We start from the raw sequence: 23,953 nt of genomic DNA on the forward strand, positions 1-23,953 counted from the left end.
ACGCCCCAGACGACCCATACGAGCTTCCCCAACACCAATATCAAGCTTCCACCTACCTCAACTACCAATTCGACTCCACCACCGCTTCTGCAGTGAGGCAGCGTTGCAGCACGGGACGGGATCTATGCAACGTCGTGGGGACCGGCGGAGGACTGGATGCCAATTTCGTCAAAGGCGTGAAGTGGAGCCCCGATGGAACCTGCCTGTTGAGCAGCAGCAATGACAATATCCTTCGAGTGTTTGACAAACCTCCCACCGTAGGCTACGAGGATGCCACTTCCAGCAACGATGATGGCGATTCCAGGCTCCCCGAAGCGCTAGCCATCAAAGAACCTGAATGCGTCTACGACACCACCTGGTTCCCCGGCATGACCTCCTCCGACCCCACCACCTGCGTCTTCCTCAGCTCCGTACGCGAGCACTCCATCCGCCTCTGGGACGCCTATACCGGCGCACTCCGCTGCTCCTACGTCCCCTTCGACCATCTCGACCAGGTGCAAGCGCCCAACTCTCTCACCTTCAACCTCGACGGATCCAAAATATACGCGGGGTTCACTAACCACATCCAGATATTCGCGACAGATAGGCCGGGGAGAGATAGTCGAAGAGTGGCGACCTCGCCGTCCAAGAAGAGCAGGGAGGGCCAGAAGGGCTTGGTTTCGACGATCGCATTCAACCCGGATCGGAGTGGGTTGTATGCGTGTGGGTCGTATGCGGGCACGGTTGGGTTGTATGATGAGCGGAATAATGAGTTGTTGGATCTGTTGTGTCCCGCTGCGAAGACATTGAAAAGCCAGGGAGGCGGGGCGGGCTTCACACAGGTGGAATTCTCCCCCTGCGGCACCTACCTCTACGCGGCCGCCCGCAAAAGCAGCCACATCCTCTGCTGGGACGTGCGCAAATCCGCCGAGGTGCTCCGCACCTTCTCACGAGCGGGCAACACGAACCAGCGGATGTCTTTTAGCCTCGGCGAGGGCGGGCGATGGCTGGCGAGCGGGGATACCGAGGGGTATGTGGTTGTGTTCGATACAGGCACGGGCGGGGTTGTGAGCAGGTACAAGGGGCATGAAGATGTGGTGTCGGCGTGCGGGTTTCATCCGAGTTTGCCGGTGCTTGCGACGTCGTCGGGGCAGAGGAGGGCTTTTGTGAATGTGGAGGCGATGGGGGTTAGGCCGGTGTGGGATGAGGCGGGGAGGTTGGTTTGTGTTGAGGTTGATGTGGAGGGGGAGAGTGATGATCAGGAGAGTAGTGAGGATGAGGAAGTGCCGCAGACCACCCACAAGAGCGCTACTGGCATGGATCAGAGTGAACAACCCACCACGACACCTGCCAATCAAACGACCAAAGAAACGATCCCAATCGACAGCAGCATCGCTCTCTGGACCCTGCCGCACACCTGGGTCTCCTACACCTGGCCAGAAGCCGAAGATACATCGCTGCCACCACAAGTAACATTATCATCAACAGAAGTACAACCACGACCGACCGCCAACGATGCACATACGGCGATGGAAACAACACCAGTTGATGCCGCGGAAACAGTGGAGAGGCCGATCCATTCGGGTGGGGAGTTTGTTATAGATTATGATTAGATTGTGGGGGTCGTCGTATTGGGGAGATTTTTGGGATGTGTGTGATACGTAGGTAGAGGGCGGAGAGTTCATGGGAATGGGAAGAGTCCGGGAATGACCCTCGCGGGGGAAAATTTGAAACATCGTTGGCGTGTGGAAACTTCGCAGACTGAATGAGATTGCCAGCACTTAACCGTATGCGACATCCCCACGCCTCCCCACCTCAAATCGCATTCTGGAACCGCCAAATATCCCGCTGTGAGCTCGTCAGATCCGTCCCGGTCGCGTCGGTGCCTGCCCAGCCCAGATACACCTAACCCCAAAAAATTCCCAAACCGCGTCAGAGACTCAAGTGCATAACGAAAGCGAGGGAGATGGGTGGTATCTACCGTAACAGTGCAATTCTTCCCCAAACAGGTGTCGGTGCAGATATCGTCCAGACATGTGCAGGTTGTGAGTGTGCAGGAGGTCTGGTACCAGTTGAAGTCTGTTATTTCCCCTACAAAACAAAAGACCATACACTTGAGTCAATCCCCCCTCGTTTACGCAAGACGGTACATGTGCCCTCCTACCATTGTCCAGCGTCACGATCGCAGTCCGTGAAGGCACGTACAGGATCTCCGACTGGGCTTTGATGGCCCATTTCCGCGATGGAGTGACGTACGACCCTCCGTTGTGCATGAGCGTGAGCCCAACCGTTGGAGAGGAGGCGGGGACGGTTGTTGTGTTGTCTGCAATTGCACTCCAGCCTAAAAAAAAAGAGCCCACCCAGCCATACCCATCAGCAAGCGAAGAAAAACTTCCCCCAAAAGCAGCGCCCCCTCACGCACTATCCGGTATAACCAACTCGGAGTAATCATCGACGGTCGGATAAAATACAGCCGTGTTCGGGTACGGGTCCCCAGTCAGCGTATCCGTGGTGGTGAAGTTCAGGTACACGACGGCCTGCTGGCCGATATTGTATGCGCCGCGATTGGGGGTGCGCGCGTCGTACTGGACTTCGCGGCAGGGGATGGCGGAGTTGTTGAACAGGATCGCGGAGGTGTCGCCGGTGTAGGGGGTGGAGGCGCAGTAGTCGAGGCGGGAGGGGACGTCCCAGTCGGAGAGGGGGATGGAGGTGATTGCCGTGGTTAGGGGGAAGAGTGTGAGGAGTGGGGCGAGCAGAAGGAGGATTGGGGGATGCATGGTGGGTGCTGGTGGCTGGCGGAGCAGACCGTTAACGGAGTTGAGAACAGAAGAAGTAGGGAAAGGTCGGCTTGAACGTGCGACGGAGAAGTTTCGTTCAGCAATGGCGGCAGCGAAAAAAAAGACAGCTCCGAGAGACGGAAGTCAAAACTGTCAGAAGGAGCGGAATGCGCGTGACGTTTACAAAAACGCGTCCTCGCATCTTCTCAGTTTCCCCTTCGTCGTTTTCCTTATAAAAAATTACCACTCCAGGGCAGAATACTAGTGCACAAGAAGGTTTTTCGGAAGCGCGAAAATGAGGCGAGGCCGCGTAACCCACCATTCGACAAAGCAGCCCGCTCTTCACATATGCGTCGGAGTCGTGCGAAGCATTCGAAATTATTATTTAATGTACCATTGGGGTATATAGATGTACAAATGTGTTCGAACGAGACAAGGCGAACGACCCGGGGGAGGATTTGTTTCGCGCGCACGAGCGTATGCGTATGCATATGTGTAAGGCAAGGGATCAACTCTGCGCGACCTCACTGAAGGTATATGAATTTCTCTCCTCATCCGTCCACCGGGTACGCGGGTCCGCATCTCCACCGCCGTACGGTATCCGACAGCGTCGCTCAGTCATCCCAACCCGTTAATCTCCCTCGTCACGTGCAACTGGCTCTGCCCTTGCCACGGATTGTTCTGAAGCGCAAGCAACATCTTGGCGTGCAGGCCCTCGTACGCTTCCCGTAACTTGGTGTCTTGGGTTGTTGCTTGTATTTCGATTCCTTTTTGGCTGGAGAGGGGGGGGGGGGGGGATGGGGAGGAGGCGTGGTGAGTTGTGATGGGGCGGGAAGACGGGCCGAGCGCCGCTGGAGGTGGAGTGGTGGCATGCGGTTGAGTCCCGAGTCCAGACAGGCACCGGGGCCCCGTCCACGCCTATCACCACGCATAGCCCACAACGGAAATTGATTATTAAACTTACAGCTCCTTCCGTAGCGAGTCCTCAAGCCTCTTTGAATACCACTCTACCACCGTCTGCAAATACGCGGACAACCCCATCGTCTGCTGGTCATCCATCTGCAACACAACCCTCCCAGCCGCCCCATTCTCCGTCGTAATAGTGGGACTCCTAAACGGTGCAAGGGCGGACCGCAATTCGTCGGGCGAGGGCATGATGACGGATGTGGTGAATGCGCGCAGGTCGATGAGGTTCTTTTGTATTTCGGCGATGGCGGCGCGGGAGGCGTCGGTTTCGAAGGCGACGACGCGGAACGAGTGCTGGGAGGGAAGGAGTAGTATTTGAACCCTCGAGTAGGTAAAGGGGAGAACTCGCAATAACGAACCTCAATCTTGTTGGGCAACGTCCGGACCTGATCGACGACCACCTTCACCCCCGCCAGCTGCTGATCCAGGCCTATGATCCGTTCCGAGAGTACGTTGATAGCTTCGACAACCTTCTCCTGGGGCAGCGCGTTCGTCGCCACTTGGCTGTTCTTACTCTTTAGAGCCTCCATCTGCGCTTGCAGGTCCAGTAGTTTGGCGTTCATATCGTTTGTGAGATCTTGGATGTGTTGAAGACGGCTTTCCATGTGGGAGGTATCTGACGATATGTTCTGTGGGGAGCTGTTTCTGGGCGTGGAGCGGGTCTCAGGGAAGCCGACGGGTAGCGGGATCGCGCCCGGCAGTAGACCGCGGTTGGATATCCCGTTGCTCCTGCTGGGAGGAGTTGGTGCGCGGCGGCTCGACGATAATAATGAAGATGATGTTGGCGGCGCGGGTGCGGGTGCCGGTGGTGGTACATGCACTGCAGGCTTTGCAAGGGTCTGTTCGACCTTCTCGACCTTGACCCGTAACGGATCCACAAACTCCCGTTTCAGAGATGCAAGTACTTCCACCAACTCGTTGTCGCGGCGTGTCTGCTGTTCCTTTTCATATTGGGCGAGTCGTTCGTTGAGATCGAGTGGTGTGACGGTGTTTCGGGTGGGGATGTCATGAGGACGTGCTTCAATGTGACTGATCCTTGCGTGCATGCTCTGCAAAGCGATTTGGTCTCATGAGTGCTGCTGAGGCTCTCGAAACCCGATGCCTATGGCAGGAACGTACCGACAACTGGGTCCATGTCCGAGCTTGCTCCGCCGTCATCTCCGATCTCCACTCTGCCACCTCCGTGTCCTCCTTTGCCTTATGCTCCTTCAAAAACATGGCCATCCTTGCACTGACGATGTGCTCGACCAACGCCTCCACGTTGCCAACCAAGCTGGTGCCCCACATTTTGCAAGCTTCGTGATATGCAGTGTTTGCCTTTGCTTGTTGATCTACTATATTCGCTTCTTCTCGGCCTACATTGCACGAAGACGTCTCGTGAGACAAGGGGATATGCACAATGACGCATACATGGGTCACTTACGCAAGTCTTCCACGAGCTGGAGGTTGAGTGCGAAACAGATCGTCAGTATCGAGGTTTGAGAGGTGTCGTGGTCGCTCCGCTCGCGAGGGCGGCGTTCCTCGCCCATGCCGCTACACCATGGCTATCGGTCGCTCTCAGGCGTACAGCCCATCCAGCCAAGTTCCCTCGCGCGTGAGGTCTCTGCCGCTCTCCATCCTCGCGCCACCTGCGGCGGTGACATCCCTAGTCGCCCGCATTTCTTAAAAGCACTCTCGCGACCATCTACAAGATCTTTAACCCAACCCGTGTGCCCTCGTCTCCTCCCGTACCTTCGTATTGACATATCTGAGCCGATAAGCATCCTCCTTCGCAATGTTGCACGCGCGTTTCCTATCGTCGAGGTTCAGAACGCTGCCATAGAGCATAGCGGTGTGGCAGAAGCCTTCGACTATCTTCGCAAAAGGGTCTAACGAGGACAAGCTGTGCGTTGTTGTTGATGTTCCTAGTGCTGCGACTGTGCTGGCAGACATTCTTGCGTTGGGGGATGGTTAGCCGGGGTGCTTTCTGCTCTTAGGCGAGTGAGGGTGTGATGTGGGTTGTGATAGGCTAAGTGTGGGAAGCAGGGAGGTTAATGAGTTGCTGGGCAGAATGCAAATGCTGCAGTGGGAATGCTGTGGCTGTGCTGTCTGAAACTGGAAAGCTGGAAAGGTCTGAAAAGTTGCACATGGGCTCTTATGGGCCTGCCATCTCTTGCAATGGTGGGGCTTGACAAGCCTGTTGTTGCTCACCTTTCCTGAATTTCCCTGTGCTTGTGCTTATAGAATGGCAAAGCCTAATGTTGGTTTGACCTCCCAGCTATGGAACCAGGGTAATGAGAGGGGGTCTGGACTGCTCCTTCCATTGCCATCTTCGCAGGGAGACGTGTTCCTTGTTTCATCGAGACAGAATGAGGTGTGGACACGGCATCCTAGCCCTGATCTTAGCCTTACATTCCCGTACCAGCATACCCCTGAGCCCTCTAAGCCCACTGAGAAGACCTGACAAGCAACCAACTTCCTTGGCAAAACCTGGCAGAGCCCCCAACGAACAAGATGCCTCTTCACTTTGACCCGAAAACTGCACCCCACCTGGGCAAAATCCACCGCTTCTCCGCTGATTGTGGATGCTTCGTCTGCAGCAGGCGCGCCGTCGACGCCGGATGGCCGTGTCCTGACTTCACCGATCTGGATGTCCTCTTGTCGAACACAGAGTGGCGCGACAGTGTTTTTGAGTCCTACAGCAAAGAGGGCGTGTACGTGGCGAAAAATCGGTGGACATATTCCGGAAAGAGCTTCACTAAAACCCCTTTCTGGTTCGACGATCCCCGCCGACGGGCGGAGGTTCTGGCGCGATATATTCTGGACCCGCACCCGACATCGAAGTGCGAAAGACGGCTCCATGTGCGTCCCGTGCAGATACTGGTTGCGCAGCCCCGCCACTGGCTTGACGATCGCCTCTATCCTCCGCAATTCCTCGACCCCATGCTTGTTACATATGGAGGAGGTGATAAATGGGGGCGAGGGAGGGATGGCCAGCGAGGATATGCAAGAGGAGATTAATGAGGACGAGGGAGGGATTGCCAGCTTACCCATCATGAGTTACATCGATTTCGACATGATGGACGGAGCCGGTGTAGTGCATGCCTTGCGGATGCACTTCAACGAGGGCGATAAGTGTGGGGGTAGTGGTTGGTTCTCGACCATCCGCGACCGGGCCACTCGCAAGCTGATTGGGTTCTCCGACTCGTTCACTTCTGACGACACGATCGTGACGTGCGTGGACGACGAATTGATGAATAGCTGGGTGCCACACCCTGATCTCCCATCAACGAGCCTACTCATAGCAAGCACGAACTGCGGCGGCAGCTACAACGGCTACGCGGATGGGGAACGTGAAAAGGGATCCGAGCTATTGTTTTTCCAGGCTGCCTTGTACTGGGCAGGGTTGATGGCATGTTCCCACGAACACCAAGTCGAGCTTCTTTTCACGTTTGTGCCAAAACTCCACCGAGACTCCTTCGAAACCTTTTGCGACATTCCTCTGAAGGTCCGCGTGGACATCAGATGGCGCTTTCTCAGGAAGGCTTTCGGTCGGAAGCTGGGTCTCAACGATGATATCCTAAGGCACATCGCAGAGCTCGATCCCGCTGTTATCAGGTTCTCCCATGTACCGTCTCAGTCAGAGAATAGCAGTCTGTGATATTCGGCTGATAAGAGCCACTCATCTCGAATTCACGGGCATGACGCGATCCTTTTTCGTGTTCCTCATGTGCTTCATAATTACTGTACATTCCATCTATCTTCGGCTGTGTCTATCCTCCACACGGGTCGCGGCCGCTGATCCCTCAAGCCTGCCACAGCCTACCTCTCCGGTTGCGACTGCTCATTCCCCCTCACGCCTATGCCAAATTCGAGGTTCTCAATATCCTCCCAAAGCAGACGAGTCCAGGTAGGAGCGTGATCAGGCGTGCCCCTCGACTCGTCTGCTCTCGGAGGTCCAGTCCGCCGGAATGCACTCTGCAATGGCCGAGGACGCGCTGTCGAATGCGCTAATTGCGTGATGACTCACCTCTCTATTGTGGGGGAACGCGTCGCTTCACTCACTTCCGCTCACTCACGCTTCTCGCTCAGGCGCGGAACACGGCGCTAGTTTGCAGCACAGCGGTATCGCTGCCGAGCATCTGCTACAGTATATATATCCGAAGCCAATGCACAGGCCAAGCATAGGCGGTGGACAACTCCCCGCTCGGCTGCGCGGCCTCGAAGATCTCGCTGTATGTATGTGTTCTTTTGAAACCTTGCACCAGTTGACTATCCAACGGAATCCATGTCTCACCGCCAATCCCACAGTTCCAAGATACCTTCACCAGAGAACTACCCGGAGATCCGCTCACTCTTGTAAAAGACAATCCGCAGGACCCAACCAACAGCAACAGGAGAGCATCTATATCGCCAACACAGCAACAGCAATATGGGAAGGCTGATCCCGGCCGGCCAGGCACAGGAACAGGGACGGGAACTTCAGCCGACGAATCCGAAGCGTCCAAAATCCCAACCCCGCAGGAAGTCCGCGGCGTCAGACCCGTCCGCGGGGCACTCTTCACGCACATCGAGCCCGAAATCCGCGACTGGATCAATGCCGCGAATACCGCACCCGCCGTAACCCCAAGTACCTCTTCTTCCGCGACCGCAGGTGGAAAACCCCAAGGCACGGCAGCAGCAGCAACATCATCCATGTACGCCCACCTCTTCCCCCCTTCCTACATCTGCCACTCCCCCCAAGCCTGCCGCCTCCTCGACCTAAACCCCGACGACCACCACCGCCGCGAATTCCCCCTCTACCTCTCCGGCCAGCGCACCCTCCCCCGCACGCGGCCGTGGGCACACAACTACGGGGGGCACCAGTTTGGGATCTACGCGGGGCAGCTCGGCGACGGGCGGTGTATCTCCCTCGGCGAGATCGTGAATCAGCGTGGAGAGAGGTGGGAATTGCAGCTGAAGGGCGCGGGCCGGACACCGTACTCGCGCTTCGGTGACGGCCTGGCCGGCTTGCGGAGCTCGTTGCGTGAATTCCTGGCGAGCGAGTACATGGCGGCGTTAGGGATCCCGACCACGCGCGCTCTCTCTGTCGTCGCGACGCATCTGCCGGTGTATCGCAGCGACCCGGACCAGCCGGAAGTGAGCGCGGTGCTGGCGCGGCTGGCCGGGTCGTGGGTGCGGTTTGGCCATTTTGAGCTGGTGCATTATAGGAATGAGAAGGAGTTGGTGAAGCGGTTGGCGGATCATGTTATTAAGCATCACTTTGCGGAGTTGTTGCCGAAGGCTAATGTGAATGCTGCTGTTGGGGCGGGGACGGCCGCTGGTAGTGGCAACGCAAAACCGGCAGCGCACACAGCAGAGGAACCGAGTGCGAACCATGCGTTGAGAGCGCCTGCTGCTAACGTCATATTAGAAGCGGACGAGGAAGACGCAGCCGCATCAACCGAGGACAGCGTATCACCCAATCCCAACACCGACGCCCAACAAAACGCTGACTCCGACTCCGACTACTCCGACGACGAAGACGAAGACGACACCCTCGACGACATGTCCCCCATGCCCGCCCGCTCCGGCGGGGGCCGTCGCCTCTCCTTCATCATGCAATCCTTCCCTGTGGCCCCCGCACCGGACTCCGACTCCAAACCTTTGTCCGGCGCAACAGTCGAATCGGTCCAAGTCGACGTCAAACTCAACAAGTACGCGCGGTTCTTCCAGGAAGTGATCCGCCGCACCGCCGATCTGGTCGCGCATTGGCAGAGTGTGGGGTTCGTGCACGGGTGTTTGAATACCGTGAGTCTCTGTCCTCGCTCCGATCGAGCGCTCTTTCACATGCCAGGTTCTAATGATCAATCTTTCTGCAGGACAACATGTCAATCCTCGGCCTCACCCTCGACTACGGCCCCTTCGGCTTCCTCGACGCCTACGACCCCTTCTGCACCATCAACGCCTCCGACCACGCCTCCCGCTACTCCTTCGAACAACAACCCAAAATCGCCCTCTGGAACCTCTCCAAGCTCGGCCGGACGCTGGCGCAACTCATCGTCCCGCCCCCTGCGAGTGATAATAGCAGCAGGAGCGGCAAACGGCCGGTGTACCGCGTGCAAACGAGTCTTGTGGGCGAGCATGTCGTGAAGGGGGAGGAGGTCGTCAGGGAACTGTTGAAGGAGTTTGAGGGCCGGTTTGTGGAGACTTGGGCTGCGTTGATGGGGAAGGTAAAACTCGCATCGCATGGCCTGAAAATCCCATCATCGACATGGCCGAACCTAACACCATAGTCTCATGTCGTCAATAGAAACTAGGCCTAACTACCCCCCTCGACACCGACCTCCCAACCCTAATCAATCCGCTCCTCGAGCTCCTCTCCGACACACAGGCTGACTATACACTCTTCTTCCGGTCCCTCTGCTCTTTTCCCTGCGACGAGGCCGGGTTCCGAGCATATATCCGGCGGTCGGCGGCGGGGATCGATTTTGATGTTGACGAGGAGGAGGATGATGAGAATGTGGGGGATTGTTTGTCGGTGCTGATGAGGGGGGTTCGGAGGGCGAAGGAGGGTGCGAAGATGGAGAAAGGGGATACGACCGTAGTGATGCGGGCGTCGCTGGCGGGTGCGAATGCGAGCAGAAACACAGACGAGACCACAAACCGACGGCACCCGAACACCAGCACCGACTCCCTCGCCTCCACATCCTCTGGGCGGGCGAGCACATCCACATACGACGAAGACGATTTCCCACCCGTGGACGAAGTCGTGGCGGCGTGGCGGGACTGGGCGGGGTCCTACCGTGCGCGGTTACTTTCCCAACTGCCCCCAGGCGGGGATGGGTCCGAAGACGCTGTGAAGCGCGCCGATGAAACCCGGCACGCGGCGATGCGGAAAGTGACCCCGATGTATGCGCTCCGCGGGTATATACTGGACGAAGTGGCCGAGAAAGTCATCGCGGCCGTCAAACCCGACCCCACCAACATCAACCCAACACCCGCACAAACATCACATCCCCAACAACGCGTGCGCTCCGCATCCATCTCGGGTTCCATACCCCTATCGGCGGCCGAGTTGGGGGTGGGGAGAGAGGTGGAGCGGTGTATGCGGGTGCTCGTTGGAGATGTGTGGGGGGATGTTGCGGAGGGTAAGGGCGGGTGGAAGGGGGAGGAGGATCGGGAGGTTGCGGGGAGGTGGAGGGGGGAGCCGCCTTTGGTGAGTTTGGATTTGGCGTTCACGTGCGTTTTTTTGGTGATTGACTGTTCGTTGATGTTGGCGTTCGCATTTTCCTTTAGTCGGCGGTGAATCAGCGGCAGACGCCTGCGTCGTGAACCGGGTCGGAAGAGATACGATTTTTGAAATATGCAGTATGGATTGCCGTTTTGTGTGGCGTACATATAGGGCTTTATTCCCAAGCCCAGGGTTTCTCTATTGTGCGAACATGCGGTGGGAGTGTATTGCGGATTATGTCCTATCCGCGTATGGATATTGAGATGCGCAATATATACAAGTTGCTGGGTATGGAACCCCAGCGCTATGGAACAACCAACCCCAAATACTCCGCCACAAAAACCCTAAAAATCAACGCATAGTCCGCCACAATCTCCGGCACGATCGCCTCACTGCTATCCGCCAGCGTATGCCACACCCTCGGAAACACCTGCGGGATAACATGCACGATCGGCACCCCCCGCTTCAAAAACGGGACATGGTCGTCCTCAATCTGCACATTCAAACCCAAATCGCCGGACATGAAATATCCCCCCTGCCCCTGCGCGTCAACCCGGCCGCTTAGATGCGGGGATACCAACCCCTGTTTGACGAGCGCGGATTGGATGGAGACGAGTTTGTCCCATAAGTGTGTGGTGGGTCTCTGCGAGTTCCAGATATGCACGGCGCCGCCGGAACTGTCGGTTTCAGAGCCGAGGAGGTCGAGGAGGATCAGGGCGTCGATTGTTTGTAATATGTTCGTCGCATGCCCTTCTGGGGACACTTTCGCAGCCCCAGAGGAGGGTGGTGCGCCCCCGCCCATCACATACGTCGCCTCCCACTTCTCCGCGAGGTGGCGGGACCCATACAACGAGTCCGTGGCGGACCACTCCACGAACGCCTCCTCTCCATCAAAGAACACAATCTGTAACGTCAGCGACGGGTCCGGCGATGCGGTCATGAATGGGTCCAATGTCTTTGCGACGTCGACCAAGATGGCACATGGGGCGGCGGAATCGGTTGCGCCGATGAAATCTTGACCTGGGAAGTATTTGGAGTCGAAATGGGCGGCGAGGAGGAGTTTGCGCCGTGCCGAGGGGTTTTTGGTGACTATTATGTTGGTGAACGTTTTGGGACCTAGTGGGGTCGTGTCTGTGAAGGTATCCTCTTCTATATCCCAACCCAGCTCTTTGAAAACCGCTTTTATATGTTGCTGCACTTTCGCGTTATTCGCTGTCCCCGACACTCGTGGAATAAGGAACGGTGCAAGAGTTGACCCTGTTATCGTCAGATTCTGCGGTGCGGATAGCGCAGCGAGTTTATTGAGGTCCGTGGGTGTACAGCACCGTTTGTGGAGCTGACGGGCGGAGGCGAGGGAGTAGTCGACGGAGAGGGTGAGGATGGCGGCGAGGCCGAGGAGGACGAGGAGGAATTGGTTGCGGGTTAGGGAGAGGTACATTTTGGATGGTGGTTCCTTCCCGGCAAGTAGCGGGCCGGTGGGGGGTTGGGGCAGAGATCTTCGGCGCCGTTTGGGGTGGTATGGCATGTGGGCGCTGGGTCTCCAGCGATCTGGAGAGCGATATGGGAGAGGGAGAGGGAGAGGGTGTACATGTAGGTGTTGCGAAGTGGGAGAGTGGAGAAGGGGACAGCGAGGGAGTCCGCCGTCAATCGCGCGTCACGTGATGCCGTCAAAGCTGCGTCCTCCCCTCGCTCCCTCCCCTCCGAGGACCACTGAACAAAGCCCAAGATCACAGCAACACCCTCCACCCAAACGAAAACGTTATCGCAGAGGTCTATCGCTGCTGCAAAACTGGCTGACAACTGGCAGAACAGGAGCTTGGTTTGCGCGCACCACCGCTCGAGAGAAAGCAAGTGATCTAAGACGAATCACAGGACTTAACGCTCAATGTCTTGGGCTCCACCACACGGCGGCCCTCCGCCTGGTCAAGGCCAAGTAAGCCTTCCTTGTTTTCAGAAATACTCCAAGTCAAAATATACTAAGGGTTGTATTCTCCTTTCGCAGCCACCACCGTTCCAACAATGGGGAGCCCTCCCAGTGCGACCGCCAGCAATGGCTCCGATGCCCCCAGCAATGGCTCCGGGCGGCCCACCACTCCCTCCAGGCCCCGGCCAACAGGTAATGGTTCAACGTCAACCTTCGTGGTGCCCCGCACATCCTAACAATATTCTCTCTCAGCCTCAGCCACAGTGGATCGCGCACACGAACAGCGCAGGAAAGACATACTACTACAATCCCGCGACGCGAGAGAGTGTGTGGGAGAAGCCGGATGTGCTGAAGACGCCGCTGGAGGTGGGTTTCATTATGGATTCATTCGCACTCCCGCCTGACGAAGATGGATGTCTTACTTGTGATGGGTTGTAGAAAGCGTTGTCGTCGACGGGGTGGAAAGAATACACGTCTGCGGATAACGGGAAGAAGTATTACCACAATCCTAGTAAGTGGCGCATGTTCTACGCAACTGGCGTGCATGCAGCTGGCTAAGCATATCTGCCTCATAGAAACGAACGTCACGACATGGGAGATACCAGATGATATCAAAGGTAACTGCTCTCCTGCAATCTTGTTGCCAGTAGTATCTCGCTAAACGCTTTTGTCTCTTCTCGTAGCCATTCTTGACGCTGAGAAACTAGCGGACACACCAGCGACTGCAACGAATGAGCCGTCCGAGGCGAACGTGATAGCCGTCTACAAGAAGGATGTCGAACGCCCGCAGCTGCCGCAACAACCACCGCCTAGTCAACATATGGACAACCGTAATAAAAACCTGAATGTCAACGTGAACTTCAACACGCGGGAAGAGGCGGAGGCAGCTTTCAAGGGGCTTTTGGCTGAAACGGTGGGTATCGTCGGTATGACACTGGATTCGTCGGTATGACACTAACCATTGGACCCACAGGGAGTAACGCACCACTGGACATGGGAACAGACCATGCGCGAAGTCATCGACCAGCCCATGTACCGCGCCCTTAAAACCCTCGCCGAGCGCCGCTCCGCCTTTGACCAATACGTCCACGAGAAACGCAAAGAGGAAGCCGACGCCCGCAAAGCCAAATACGACCAAGACCGCGTGAACCTCCGCACCCTCTTTTCCGAGCGACACGACGAGATCGGGCCCCGGACGCGGTATAGGAAAGCCATCGCCCTGCTCGGCGACGACGAGATCTTCCAGGCGGTCGAGGACCCGGACCGCGAGGCGATATTCCACGAGTACGTTGAAGATTTGAAAACGAAGGAGAAGGATGCGATCAGGGAAACGCGGAAGGAGAATGTGGGCAAGTTTGAGCGGATCCTGCAACGGCTCACTGCCGAGGGACTCGTGACGATCGAAACGACGTGGGAGCAGGCGCAGGCGCTGTACAAAGCGCAACCGGAGTACAGGGCCGATCGCAAACTGCAAGCGATGGAACCGATCGATTTTCTCCTCACTTTCGAGTCCCACATCAACGCCCTCGTCTCCAAATATCGCGCAAAGATCGATGGCGAACAGAGGGCGAAACGGCGAGACGCGCGTAAAGCCCGGGACGCGTTCCGGGCGCTGTTGGCTGAGTTGAAGGAGAATGGAACGATTAATGCAAAGACGCAGTGGTTGCATGTCTACCCCGTCGTGAAAGACGACCCCCGGTTCGTTGCGCTGCTGGCCCAGCCTGGATCCACCCCGCTGGATCTCTTTGGAGACCTGGTGGTGGAACTTGTGGATGAGTTTAGGAGGGAAAGGCGGATTGTGGAGGATTTGCTTAAGGTGCGGTGATTCACCTCCGTTTCGTTTTTCTTGGCGAGAGCGTTAAGAAGGCTGATGTTTTCGAATTTTTCCAGTCGTCAACAAAGGAGATCCGCGCCGACACAACCTTCGAAGACTTCTCGCAGCTCGTCCTCTCCCTAGACGAGACCCATTCCGTGAACATCAAACCTACCACCATCCATTTCGTTTACGAGGAGGTGCGTGCCTGCCTCAAAAAATTTGTCTCACCTCCACCCCTAGCGTCATCTCACCCGGGGCCTACTCCTAACCGAATTCCTTTTTCAAGACGATGGAACGAGCAACAGCCCTGGAAAAAGAAGCTGCCCGCAAAGCCGAAAAGAAACTCCGCAGGAAAAAAGATGACCTCAAATACGATTTGAAGCATCTCGTGCCGGCTGTCGGGGTTGATGAAGCGTGGGAGGCGGTATGTTGCGAGGCATTTGCGCGCATTGCGAGTGTTGTGGGGGGATATTGTGGGCGATTGGGGAAGTTGGGCCTGATGACCTTTTTTTTTGTAGGTTAAGGAACGGATACGTGAAAGCTCGGCGTACGAGGCGTTGGAGGAAGCGCAGCGGGTTGAAGTTTTCCAGAAGTTTATTGCGCGGTTGAAGGTAAAAATATCGTCACCCCCCCTTGCCCCCTTGCCCCCGCCCCCGAGTCCCACAACCACCCCCGCATCTTCGATAATCTGACAAATTGTTTATAGGAAAAATCCGACCGCAAGAAACCCGCGACGGACGACGACGAAGAAGGGTCTATCCGCGATTCGGAAGCGGTGGACCGGAAACGGAAACGATCGTCGAAACACGATAAAATCTCGTCGCGCGATAGGGAGCGTGAGCGTGAGCGTGGGGGTGGGGGTGAGAGGGACAGAGAGCGGGATCGTGGCGGCGACCGTGACAGGGATCGGGATCGCGATCGTGGTGGTGAGCGGGACCGTGACCGAGACCGGGACAGCCGCAGCAGAAAGCACCGACGGCACCGGTCGCCGTCTCTCACCGACAACGATGGGGCCGGCGGGGAGAGGGCGAGGTATAAACGCCGTCGGTCGCGGTCGGTTGAGGGCGGTGTGAAAGGACATTATGAGAATGGGAATGGGAATGGGAATGGAGGTGTGGAAGTTGGGGCGGGGGGGAGTGTTGCGGATGATAGCGCTGAGGAGGGGGAGTTGCGGTGAGCGAAAGGGATGTATATACAGCGACACGATGAAACCGGCAGGAGGAGGCTTTCCAACTCTTACGGGCAGTCCGTCTGTATGTATTGTAAATATGTATCCTTTCCGAACATGGATGCAAATGTAAAAGGGGGGGCGGATGTATGGTGTGTCTGCAACGTTACGAAATGGGGGAGTGGAAAAGGGATGCAACAAGTCTATCTACAACGCTACGTTTTCTCTCAAGTCAGTGATGCTGTAAGCGAGAAAGTTTTTCACATCAGTCCTTCTTTCTTCAATGGCTCCACGGCGCTATCGAGTCCCGCCGGTGCTGCGAAAAAGGGGAAATGGAACCATGGGTGGGTGAGCAAACCATTCACTCGACACGGGACATAGATAGGTTTTTGGGGAAAAATCGGACGGGTTACATACCTCCCAGAATCGTCTTACTCATCCCGTCCATGATCCCCTCCCCACTCTCCCTCGCCAGCTCCTCATACCACGCCATGGTCACGGCCATGTCCTTGCCATGTATCATCTCGGCGCGTTTCCTCGCCCTCGACACCAACTGCACGGTCCGCTCGACCCTCAGCTTGTCATACTCCGCATACGCCGCACTGTGATCCCCGGGGTGGTTCTTGAGGGCCTGGGCGAGCACCCACGCGTCCTCCATGGCCTGACATCCGCCCTGGCCGAGATCGGGGGCGGTGCCATGAGCGGCGTCGCCGAGGAGGGCGACGCGGCCGTTGACGAAGGTGGTCAGCTCCTCGATATCGTGGATTTCGACGCGGGCGACCTTTGCGGGATCCAGGGTTTTGATCAGGTTCTGCACGGGGTCCGCCCACCCGGCGAAATAGGCCGCGAGCTCGTTTTTGTAGGTGTCGGGGTGGGAGGCCACCGACCCGGCGGGCATCGAGACGTCGAAGAAGAAGTAGAATTTGTGGCCGTCGCCCATGGGCATCATGCTCACGCGCTTGCCGTCGCCGACGTACTGGGTCCATGTTGTCGGGGAATCGGACAGGGCGGGGGTGATGGGGACGGCGCCGTTGTAGTTGACGTAGCCGACGTAGGAGCGCTGCACGGGGCGGCCGATGACGGTGTTGCGGAGCTTGGAGTGGGTGCCTTCGGCGATGATGAGGAGGTGGGCGGTTTCGGAGGCGCCGTCGGAGAAGGTGATGGTGACGGAGGTGGCGGATTGGGTGAATGAGGCCGCGGCTTTGTCGAGGTGGACGGTGACGTTGGTGCAGGACTGGGTGGCGCCCTCCAGCAGGATCCGCTGTAAATGCGTACGTGCGATGGGACAGGCCCGCTGCCCGACCTTCTCATACAGCGGCTGCAGACTGAAGTCGCACAGATCTTTACCGTCTTTGGTTTTGTAAGCCATCCGCTGCATATCGCCCGCGGCGGCCTCGATGGCGTCGCCGAGGCCGAGGTGTTTGAGTACTTTTACGCCGTTTGACCAGACTGAGATTGCGGCGCCGATGGGGAGGAGGACGGGGACTCGTTCGTAGACGTCGATTTTGGTCGAGTCGGGGAGGGCGCGGGAGAGGGCGATTGCGGTTGTGAGGCCGCCGATGCCGCCGCCTATGATTATGACCCGCATCTTACTGTCGTTACAGAGAGGGGGGGGGCCCGATATGTACAGTATCTAGATACGCTTCCTTCTGGGAATACAGTGAGTTGTCGGTGGTGCGTGAACCCTGTTACCGTACCGTCCGTCTTTCTGCCGCTTTGAGACTCGAGAGTTCTCGCAGTTCACACCGTTCAGAATTCAACCCCATCTGACATGCGCCGCGGACGTGTGATGGACGTGGTGGGGAGGAACAAACGGGTGAGTCACTCTGAGTCACTCCAATGCGCGTGTGTCACTCCCCCGTCAGGCCCCCCCCCCCTCCCTCCGCCCGGTGTTTTTCTCGCTCTTTCCATCATTCGCTCTCTCTATCCTATATCCATCTCTCTTCTCTGCATCATACCCAACTTCTCTTCGTCTCTCTATCATACCAATCGTACACCCAACTCACTCCCTTCCATATCTCATCCATCCGCCCGCTGTTCACACCTGCAACAAACAAACGCACAGCATAAACACTCGTAAAGCCGTTCGTTCTCGGACTCCTCCCCCCGGAACACACCTCCCCCACGTATCCCACTTACCGCTTCCATGAGCACCACCTCCAAGAAACCACCCACCTCGTCGCCGTGCCACTACAAAACCCTCGGCGTGGACAAGAAGGCCTCGTACGATGATTTGAGGAAGGCGTATGTATTCACGGGATACGTCGAGAGAGGTTCTTTTTTCTCGTTTCAAACTGATGTGGGTTTTTCCATCTGGTAGATACAAGAGGGAAGCACTCAAATGGCATCCGTACGTCCCATCTCATAGGACCCGCTGACTTGTGTGCGGTTGGCTTTGGTTTTGTTTTGCGTTTGACTGACAAACAATGTGGGGTGTTCCCAGGGACAAAAACAAAGACGACCCCAATGCACCGCACCGGTTTCGTCAAGTAGCGGATGCATACGCCCTCTTAAGCGATGGTGCGTGGCCTAGCCTACCCTATCGTCCCCGCCGACTCTCCCCTCGGTCCTCCTAATCCAAAGAAAACCCCTCGCGCTTCACAGAAACCCAACGGAAGAACTACGACAGCACCCTCTCGCAGAAAACCAGCACGAGAACAACCACCTCCCGCCCAGGGTACACGCAGACGACCCAATCGACCTCGTCGTCAAGCCGCACATCCCACCACCGCCCGTTCGATTTCGCCTTCCCGACCTTCGCGACAGACCCGACGGACCCGTTCGGGGACCATTTCAAGTTCGGGTTGGGTGAGTCGCGGCGTCGGAATCCTCACCACTATCATCATCGAGGAGGAGGAGGAGGGGCCGCCACGCCGCCGTTCTTTCCCCGCCCGTTCGCATTCGACGCGGACCCGTTCGCGATCTTCGACGAGGTGTTCTTCGGGGGTGTGATGGGCGCGACACGGGAGACCCCCCGCCGCGGCAGCGACCCGCACATGCACGCGAACGCGGACACGAGCGCGTTCCATGCCACCGTCGGCGCCCAGCGATTCCACCACCACCAACATCATCAGGAGGAGGAGGGTGACAGATGGACGCCGGTCGCATTCCCGCACGACCATCACCGGTCGACACCCATCCACGTCTCATCCACAGACGCACACTTTCGGAACCCCGATATCGCGACGGCGCATTCGGGCGTGTGGGATGCCCGCGGTCACGGTGTCCCGAGCCCGAGCTCGCCACCCACCGGTGTGAGGCGGAACGACCACGATGCCGCGGCGGGGCAGCCGGGCGGGAGGAGGGTGAGGATTCCGATTCTGTGAGTGGTGGGTGGGGTATCAGCCCTCCCTACGCGAAGCTCTACGGGCATTGTGACCGGGATAGGCTCAACGATTCCGGGTATCGGTGGGGTTTACGCGAAGGGCGGGGGGCATCTTCCCTTTTTCTCGTACGGTTCGGGGAGTGTATGTATGAGGGCGTGTAGTGTAGGGTATGGAAGAAGATTCGCCGGTTGCTTGATTTACTTATCGTCTTTTCATTGTCTTTTTCTTGCGTTGGGGAGGTGTATGTGCGTGTTTTGATACCTACTCACGTCCAATAAATGTCTCAGTACGCTGTTCACCGTCTCCCCTTCCCCATGTATCTATCTCTCACCCCCGCGGCACGACGTTCCCGTTTGTAACATGAGGCCATATTCCCGATTTCATAACACGTACAGAAAAAGGAGAGAGGGGGGGCTTGCAATATGAGGCATATTCAGAACGCAAGCCCGAAACTAAAAGAAAACCGAACAGAACATCATTTCCACTTCGGGTGGGGTGCGGGGGGGGAACACAAAAACACAAAAGAATGATACACGGAAAGAAAACACAGGTGAACAGAAAAGAAGGGGGAGGATTCAACGAACAAGTGCGCGGTGGGGGGGGGGGGGGACCTCCTACGTCCCTTGACCCCCTCCCAATCCCCCAGTCGGGAACTAAACCAAAAAAGCAGGGAAAAAAAAAGGGAAAAGAACATGACGAAACACAGACTCGTTTTTTCTTGTTAGCCCCCCCGCGCCTTTTCGGGCCCCCGCCCGCATCCCACTGGCATTCAAAAAGAACCGAGCATATCAGGGTGGGAATCGCCCAACGGGATGTGTTGTTGATTTCTGACTGATCGACGAGCGCGTCTCCCCAACCCCATCAGATATTTTGTAGTGGTGGGAAGCGAGAGAGAGAGTGTGTGTGGTTCGTTTTGGTCGCCAGTGTGCCCGCTACTCCTCGGCATCCCCCAGCGGCGTCCCGTCCTCGTCGGCGCCAAACGTGTTCTCGGACGAGTAGACAATGTACAGGAACCCGTCTTCGTCTTTATGTTCTGCGTAGACTGTTTTCATAGCACGATCGTGGTCAGTGGCCGAGATGCAGGGGGAGAATTTTTTTGGTGAGATGAGGAGGACCAGTTACCTTGGCTGAGCAGCGACGCGGTCGGTGGAATGACGTTGTTGACAAAGATGTAGATGGCCTTTTCCGGGGTCAACTGGATGCGTTTGCGGATGACCCAGACGAATTGGCCGATTGTTAGGTCGCATGGGACGCTGAAACGTATATCATACTATGAGTATGCGAGAAATGCGAGTATGGAGAATAGGGGCAGGGCAGGGACGTACAGGTATTTCTTCTTATCGATCTTCCCGACGACGCTCTTCTCGGCCTTTTCGACGATGCAGGGTATCCGGTCCGGGTACTTTTGGCGGATCTTTTCGGCTTCCGCTTTGCGCTTCTCTGTTTGGGGGGAAAGGGTTGTTAGATTTTCGTTGGTTATGGGGTGGGGAGTGCGATGAGTTTGGTAGATAAGGTAGGGGAAGACGTACCGAACGGATGGTCGTCCTTGAATTCGGAGCGGACGGGCATGGTGGCTGGATGTTCTGGGGAGTTGGAACTGCGACTGGAAAGTCGAGATTGGGTGTCTGTGGCGGTCTTCACTATATGACTTAATGATCCACGGTTCATCAGACACGCGCCAAGGGTGAGATGATGAAGCCAAAACGACGGACGACATGCATACCTTATAATGGGAACGTTCCCACCGCTTTACAATCGAATAGGGTGTGCAAGTGAGGACTATTCAGTAAAGAGGCGAAAGGAGAAGTAAGGTTTGAGTTGACCCGTCCATATGGTCGAAGTGCAAACTCGCAAAGGTCCGTCCCTCTTTTCATACCTGAGACAAGATGGCTTCGGGGAGGGGGGGGGTTGAGTTTGAAGGACGGGAGCGTATAAAGCGGGGAAGCAAGATTTGGGGGGGTTCTGAAAAGGGTGTCAGGTCAGACAGACCCTTTGGAGTGTTGGATAGGCAAACGGGGAGAGTGATGGGTGCGTGCAGAAGCGAGCACAGTGTTCTCTCACAGACAGTTACCTTCTTTATGGCGTAATACGCAAGGGAAGAGAGACTGGATGGTTGGGTGTGTGTGTGTGTGTGTGTGTGTGTGTGGAGGGTCGTTGGGTTGGGAGGGGGGGCCAAGAGGGCAAGCCAAGGAAGCCGTGACGTGGCTGCTCCCTCCCTCCCTCAATGGAATCCCCATGACACACCACCACTGCAGCGACGGGCCCAGTCAGTCTCTCTTGATCAAGTCTCTTTCTTCCCTTGGCGCACTGCTGTACTACTATTAGGCCACAGACTGACAGCCCCCGTGAGTCATCCAATCTCAACATCAACATCACACGCTTGCTGCTTCCTCTCTGGATCTGGATCTGGGAGTGAGTGCAATCCTCACCCCAAACCGAAAACTACCCACAGCTCCGCCAACCTCTTTCTATCCCCCCCCCCCCCCCCCCCAATGCCCCTAACCAACCCCTCCGACGCCTGGGACCCCCTCGACCTGCCCCCGTACCAACGCTCCCTCCAAACCACTAACGTCCTCACAAACTTCCTCATCGGCGCCTCCGTCTCCCTCATCGCTTCATGTCTCTCCTCCCTCGGTCTCAACATGCAGGCTTCCGCCCTCAAATTCCAGCGAGACAGAAACACCGCCGTCGCGGACGCCAGTTTCGTAAGTGAGGGGAGCGGCGGGTGGGGGAGCGCGAATACGAGTTTGGATGCTGGGTATGGCGCTTTAGGTGGGGATCACGCCGTTGGGCTTGGTGGTGCGTCTGCCGCGTCGCCGGTGGACAGTTCGGCGGAGAGGGGCAATACGGGGCTTTTGGCGGTCAAGTCGAGTAGGGCTGGGGAGCGGAATAAGGCTGCGACCGCAACTGCGACGGGTTCCTCGTCGTCGGCATCGTCGGCGTCGTCGTCATCATCCTTTGCGACGACGTTACGCGCGGCAAAGAAGCGGATTCAGACCCAGACTTGGAGGGAGTTTTGGCACAGTTGGCAGTGGCATATCGGTAGGTGACACGGGTGTTTCGGGATGCCATGATAGGAAAGGCATGAGGAGGTCTTGACCCCATTCGAACCACTCCAGGCTTCAGTCTGTACCTCCTCTGCCAACTATTCGGCTCAGTCATCGCTCTCGGATTCGTGTGGGTACTTGGTGCGGCGGTGTATTCTGTCTAGCTTCGAAAACCCACTCAGCAACATCATCCCCCGATTCTCAATGCTCTATCCATCTTTCTTTATTTGATGCAGCTCCCCAGTGATCCTAGCCCCCCTCGGCTCAGCAAGCCTAATCTTCAACGTCATCTTCTCCCGGCTCTTCCTCGGCACAAAGATCCGAGGCCTCGACTGGCTCGGCACCTTCTTTGTCGTCGTCGGCTGCGGGATCGTAAGCACCTTTGGATCCGGGGGACCTGAAACAAGTACATTTGGAAAAACGATCCCTTTCCCTCACACAAACCAACCGCCCCTTTCTGACCCATTCCCCCCCCCCCCCCCCCCACACTCTTGATTAGAACAAACCCTCGAAGACCTCCTCCGCCTCTTCACCCGCCCCGCCTTTATCATCTACTTCTCCATCCAAGGCTCGCTCGTCCTCGCACTCTTTGCAGCCATCAAATACCTCGAATATGGCGTCGACGCGCTCAGATTCTTTTCCGTTGTGCCCACCCGGTCCTCACCCGCCGCAGTCGTCACGACGGAAACCACCCCGCTGTTGGCGAGGAAGGCGAGCCAGGTCGAGGTGGCGAGCGTGAAGGGCGAGTGGGTGGGCGCGTTGTATGGGGTCGTGGGAGGGGTGGTGGCGAGCGAGACGCTGATTTTGACAAAGAGCGGGTAAGCTACCACCTTGTTCATGTCGTTGCTGTGTATGTGTGTGTTTTTGCCCGCTTCCCCCCCGCAATGCCAATGGCAGGTTTTCTTTCCTTCTAAATGGACTGGTTTTTTGGGTCGTTTTTAACAGAATCGAACTCCTGATCGTCTCAATCTTTGAAACCGACAAACAAAACCGCGGCTTCTTCTCCTTCGGATTGGTCGCCGTCCTCTGCGTCACCGTCTTCCTCCAGGTAACCACACTCACATCCCCCCCTCGGAATCCCCCCCCAAGCTAACCCCCCCCCCCCCCCCATCTTTGTTTTTTTTAAAGCTCTACTCCCTAAACCGCGCCCTCCACTACGCGCTCCCGACCATCATCATCCCCATCTTCTACACCTTCTACACCATCCTCTCCCTTTTCAACACCCTCGTCTACTTCAACCAGTTCGGCGACTACAACGCGCCCGACCTGGTGTGCATCGCCGTCGGCATGGGGCTGATCATCGGCGGCGTCGTGGGGCTGAGTTACGGGCATGAGGGGGATCTGAGGGGCGAGCAGGGGGGTGGCGAGGGGGACTTGGTGGTGGGTGTGGATGTGGGGCCGGAGTTTGAGCAGGGGAGTTTGAGCAGTGCTGCGTCGACGGCGGCCGCGAGGAAGAGGGAACCGAGACGGGGACCGGGTGGAGCGAGTTGAGAGTGGGTCACACTTCCCCCCATTTTCAGCCACATTCGGAGGAAAATGGAACACTGTTTTTGTCGGTCGCTTAGATCATCTTTCTTGGGGTGTCGATACACAGCTTTATGTATAACGGGGGGGACCGGTTTTCAATGAGAACGGGCTCCCTGCCCTCGATCCATGGAGGATCCACTACATATTATCGTGAGTATGTACATCCAAGTTTACGCACGCTCATACGTCCCTACCAAATCCCCCGCTTTACGCCCCCCCCCCCCCCCACGC

The 23,953-nt window shown here is 57.0% G+C and overlaps 12 protein-coding genes across 12 annotated transcripts; 6 read left to right on the forward strand and 6 right to left on the reverse strand.

The window, feature by feature from the left end:
- Window positions 1-149: 149 nt before the first annotated feature.
- On the forward strand, window positions 150-1,139 carry EV422DRAFT_482300 (WD40-repeat-containing domain protein; the record flags this gene model as incomplete). The annotated part of the gene is made up of 1 exon (XM_053067324.1): window positions 150-1,139. A coding segment is annotated over one exon (990 nt), but the record flags the coding sequence as incomplete, so codon positions are not given.
- Window positions 1,140-1,693: 554 nt separating this feature from the next.
- On the reverse strand, window positions 1,694-2,916 carry EV422DRAFT_296323 (uncharacterized protein). Its single transcript, XM_053066060.1, has 4 exons — window positions 2,402-2,916; window positions 2,144-2,320; window positions 1,961-2,070; window positions 1,694-1,884 (listed from the first exon to the last, which is right to left on the reverse strand). The coding sequence occupies exons 1-4, from the start codon at window positions 2,754-2,756 to the stop codon at window positions 1,795-1,797; spliced, it is 732 nt and encodes a 243-aa protein (XP_052921288.1). The 5' UTR covers window positions 2,757-2,916; the 3' UTR covers window positions 1,694-1,794.
- A 540-nt stretch (window positions 2,917-3,456) lies between these two features.
- On the reverse strand, window positions 3,457-5,334 carry EV422DRAFT_296470 (uncharacterized protein). Its single transcript, XM_053066061.1, has 4 exons — window positions 5,146-5,334; window positions 4,842-5,077; window positions 3,721-4,771; window positions 3,457-3,531 (listed from the first exon to the last, which is right to left on the reverse strand). The coding sequence occupies exons 1-3, from the start codon at window positions 5,249-5,251 to the stop codon at window positions 3,764-3,766; spliced, it is 1,350 nt and encodes a 449-aa protein (XP_052921289.1). The 5' UTR covers window positions 5,252-5,334; the 3' UTR covers window positions 3,457-3,531; window positions 3,721-3,763.
- Window positions 5,335-5,770: 436 nt separating this feature from the next.
- On the forward strand, window positions 5,771-7,604 carry EV422DRAFT_296483 (uncharacterized protein). Its single transcript, XM_053066062.1, has 2 exons — window positions 5,771-6,075; window positions 6,199-7,604. The coding sequence occupies exons 1-2, from the start codon at window positions 5,947-5,949 to the stop codon at window positions 7,360-7,362; spliced, it is 1,293 nt and encodes a 430-aa protein (XP_052921290.1). The 5' UTR covers window positions 5,771-5,946; the 3' UTR covers window positions 7,363-7,604.
- Window positions 7,605-8,396: 792 nt separating this feature from the next.
- On the forward strand, window positions 8,397-10,989 carry EV422DRAFT_501346 (uncharacterized protein; the record flags this gene model as incomplete). The annotated part of the gene is made up of 5 exons (XM_053068188.1): window positions 8,397-9,024; window positions 9,379-9,491; window positions 9,563-9,913; window positions 9,994-10,130; window positions 10,326-10,989. 5 exons carry the CDS (start codon window positions 8,397-8,399, stop codon window positions 10,987-10,989), a joined length of 1,893 nt encoding a protein of 630 aa, XP_052921291.1.
- Window positions 10,857-12,510, reverse strand: EV422DRAFT_546284 (uncharacterized protein). Its single transcript, XM_053071525.1, has 2 exons — window positions 10,980-12,510; window positions 10,857-10,899 (listed from the first exon to the last, which is right to left on the reverse strand). Exon 1 carries the CDS (start codon window positions 12,437-12,439, stop codon window positions 11,219-11,221), a length of 1,221 nt encoding a protein of 406 aa, XP_052921292.1. The 5' UTR covers window positions 12,440-12,510; the 3' UTR covers window positions 10,857-10,899; window positions 10,980-11,218.
- A 289-nt stretch (window positions 12,511-12,799) lies between these two features.
- Window positions 12,800-15,831, forward strand: EV422DRAFT_509905 (uncharacterized protein; the record flags this gene model as incomplete). Its single annotated transcript, XM_053068881.1, has 11 exons — window positions 12,800-12,847; window positions 12,917-13,030; window positions 13,091-13,204; window positions 13,277-13,349; window positions 13,414-13,455; window positions 13,522-13,751; window positions 13,812-14,654; window positions 14,729-14,851; window positions 14,941-15,078; window positions 15,173-15,265; window positions 15,361-15,831. 11 exons carry the CDS (start codon window positions 12,800-12,802, stop codon window positions 15,829-15,831), a joined length of 2,289 nt encoding a protein of 762 aa, XP_052921293.1.
- A 251-nt stretch (window positions 15,832-16,082) lies between these two features.
- EV422DRAFT_509906 (FAD-binding monooxygenase) lies at window positions 16,083-17,410 on the reverse strand (the record flags this gene model as incomplete). Its single annotated transcript, XM_053068882.1, has 2 exons — window positions 16,083-16,138; window positions 16,240-17,410. 2 exons carry the CDS (start codon window positions 17,408-17,410, stop codon window positions 16,083-16,085), a joined length of 1,227 nt encoding a protein of 408 aa, XP_052921294.1.
- A 316-nt stretch (window positions 17,411-17,726) lies between these two features.
- Window positions 17,727-19,495, forward strand: EV422DRAFT_546291 (uncharacterized protein). The gene is made up of 4 exons (XM_053071526.1): window positions 17,727-18,066; window positions 18,143-18,172; window positions 18,266-18,342; window positions 18,427-19,495. Exons 1-4 carry the CDS (start codon window positions 17,969-17,971, stop codon window positions 19,146-19,148), a joined length of 927 nt encoding a protein of 308 aa, XP_052921295.1. The 5' UTR covers window positions 17,727-17,968; the 3' UTR covers window positions 19,149-19,495.
- Window positions 19,496-19,865, reverse strand: EV422DRAFT_546292 (uncharacterized protein; the record flags this gene model as incomplete). The annotated part of the gene is made up of 1 exon (XM_053071527.1): window positions 19,496-19,865. A coding segment is annotated over one exon (237 nt), but the record flags the coding sequence as incomplete, so codon positions are not given.
- A 166-nt stretch (window positions 19,866-20,031) lies between these two features.
- On the reverse strand, window positions 20,032-20,905 carry EV422DRAFT_296549 (putative autophagy-related protein 8). Its single transcript, XM_053066063.1, has 5 exons — window positions 20,872-20,905; window positions 20,678-20,796; window positions 20,474-20,588; window positions 20,271-20,401; window positions 20,032-20,190 (listed from the first exon to the last, which is right to left on the reverse strand). Exons 2-5 carry the CDS (start codon window positions 20,715-20,717, stop codon window positions 20,081-20,083), a joined length of 396 nt encoding a protein of 131 aa, XP_052921297.1. The 5' UTR covers window positions 20,718-20,796; window positions 20,872-20,905; the 3' UTR covers window positions 20,032-20,080.
- A 710-nt stretch (window positions 20,906-21,615) lies between these two features.
- EV422DRAFT_546313 (uncharacterized protein) lies at window positions 21,616-23,941 on the forward strand. The gene is made up of 6 exons (XM_053071528.1): window positions 21,616-22,190; window positions 22,268-22,325; window positions 22,432-22,601; window positions 22,695-23,013; window positions 23,141-23,243; window positions 23,324-23,941. The coding sequence occupies exons 1-6, from the start codon at window positions 21,641-21,643 to the stop codon at window positions 23,684-23,686; spliced, it is 1,563 nt and encodes a 520-aa protein (XP_052921298.1). The 5' UTR covers window positions 21,616-21,640; the 3' UTR covers window positions 23,687-23,941.
- Window positions 23,942-23,953: the final 12 nt, after the last annotated feature.

This window comes from Fimicolochytrium jonesii (genome assembly GCF_025526975.1).
Source record: "Fimicolochytrium jonesii strain JEL569 chromosome Unknown EV422scaffold_38, whole genome shotgun sequence".
NCBI lineage: Eukaryota > Fungi > Chytridiomycota > Chytridiomycetes > Spizellomycetales > Powellomycetaceae > Fimicolochytrium > Fimicolochytrium jonesii.

Coding starts and splice junctions, on each gene's coding strand:
- EV422DRAFT_296323 (XM_053066060.1), bottom strand. CDS start 2,756: ATGCATCCCCCAATCCTCCTTCTGCTCGCCCCACTCCTCACACTCTTC. Junction 2,071..2,143: donor GATCGTGACGCTGGACAATG/GTAGGAGGGCAC, acceptor TTTGTTTTGTAG/GGGAAATAACAGACTTCAAC. Junction 1,885..1,960: donor GGAAGAATTGCACTGTTACG/GTAGATACCACC, acceptor TTTTGGGGTTAG/GTGTATCTGGGCTGGGCAGG.
- EV422DRAFT_296470 (XM_053066061.1), bottom strand. CDS start 5,251: ATGGGCGAGGAACGCCGCCCTCGCGAGCGGAGCGACCACGACACCTCT. Junction 5,078..5,145: donor CCAGCTCGTGGAAGACTTGC/GTAAGTGACCCA, acceptor CGTGCAATGTAG/GCCGAGAAGAAGCGAATATA. Junction 4,772..4,841: donor GGACATGGACCCAGTTGTCG/GTACGTTCCTGC, acceptor ATCGCTTTGCAG/AGCATGCACGCAAGGATCAG.
- EV422DRAFT_296483 (XM_053066062.1), top strand. CDS start 5,947: ATGGCAAAGCCTAATGTTGGTTTGACCTCCCAGCTATGGAACCAGGGT. Junction 6,076..6,198: donor TTTCATCGAGACAGAATGAG/GTGTGGACACGG, acceptor AAAACCTGGCAG/AGCCCCCAACGAACAAGATG.
- EV422DRAFT_546284 (XM_053071525.1), bottom strand. CDS start 12,439: ATGCCATACCACCCCAAACGGCGCCGAAGATCTCTGCCCCAACCCCCC.
- EV422DRAFT_546291 (XM_053071526.1), top strand. CDS start 17,969: ATGAGCACCACCTCCAAGAAACCACCCACCTCGTCGCCGTGCCACTAC. Junction 18,067..18,142: donor TACGATGATTTGAGGAAGGC/GTATGTATTCAC, acceptor TCCATCTGGTAG/ATACAAGAGGGAAGCACTCA. Junction 18,343..18,426: donor ATACGCCCTCTTAAGCGATG/GTGCGTGGCCTA, acceptor CGCGCTTCACAG/AAACCCAACGGAAGAACTAC.
- EV422DRAFT_296549 (XM_053066063.1), bottom strand. CDS start 20,717: ATGCCCGTCCGCTCCGAATTCAAGGACGACCATCCGTTCG. Junction 20,589..20,677: donor CAAGGACGACCATCCGTTCG/GTACGTCTTCCC, acceptor CCCCCCAAACAG/AGAAGCGCAAAGCGGAAGCC. Junction 20,191..20,270: donor CGCGTCGCTGCTCAGCCAAG/GTAACTGGTCCT, acceptor CTATGAAAACAG/TCTACGCAGAACATAAAGAC.
- EV422DRAFT_546313 (XM_053071528.1), top strand. CDS start 21,641: ATGCCCCTAACCAACCCCTCCGACGCCTGGGACCCCCTCGACCTGCCC. Junction 22,191..22,267: donor CAGTTGGCAGTGGCATATCG/GTAGGTGACACG, acceptor GAACCACTCCAG/GCTTCAGTCTGTACCTCCTC. Junction 22,326..22,431: donor GTCATCGCTCTCGGATTCGT/GTGGGTACTTGG, acceptor TATTTGATGCAG/CTCCCCAGTGATCCTAGCCC.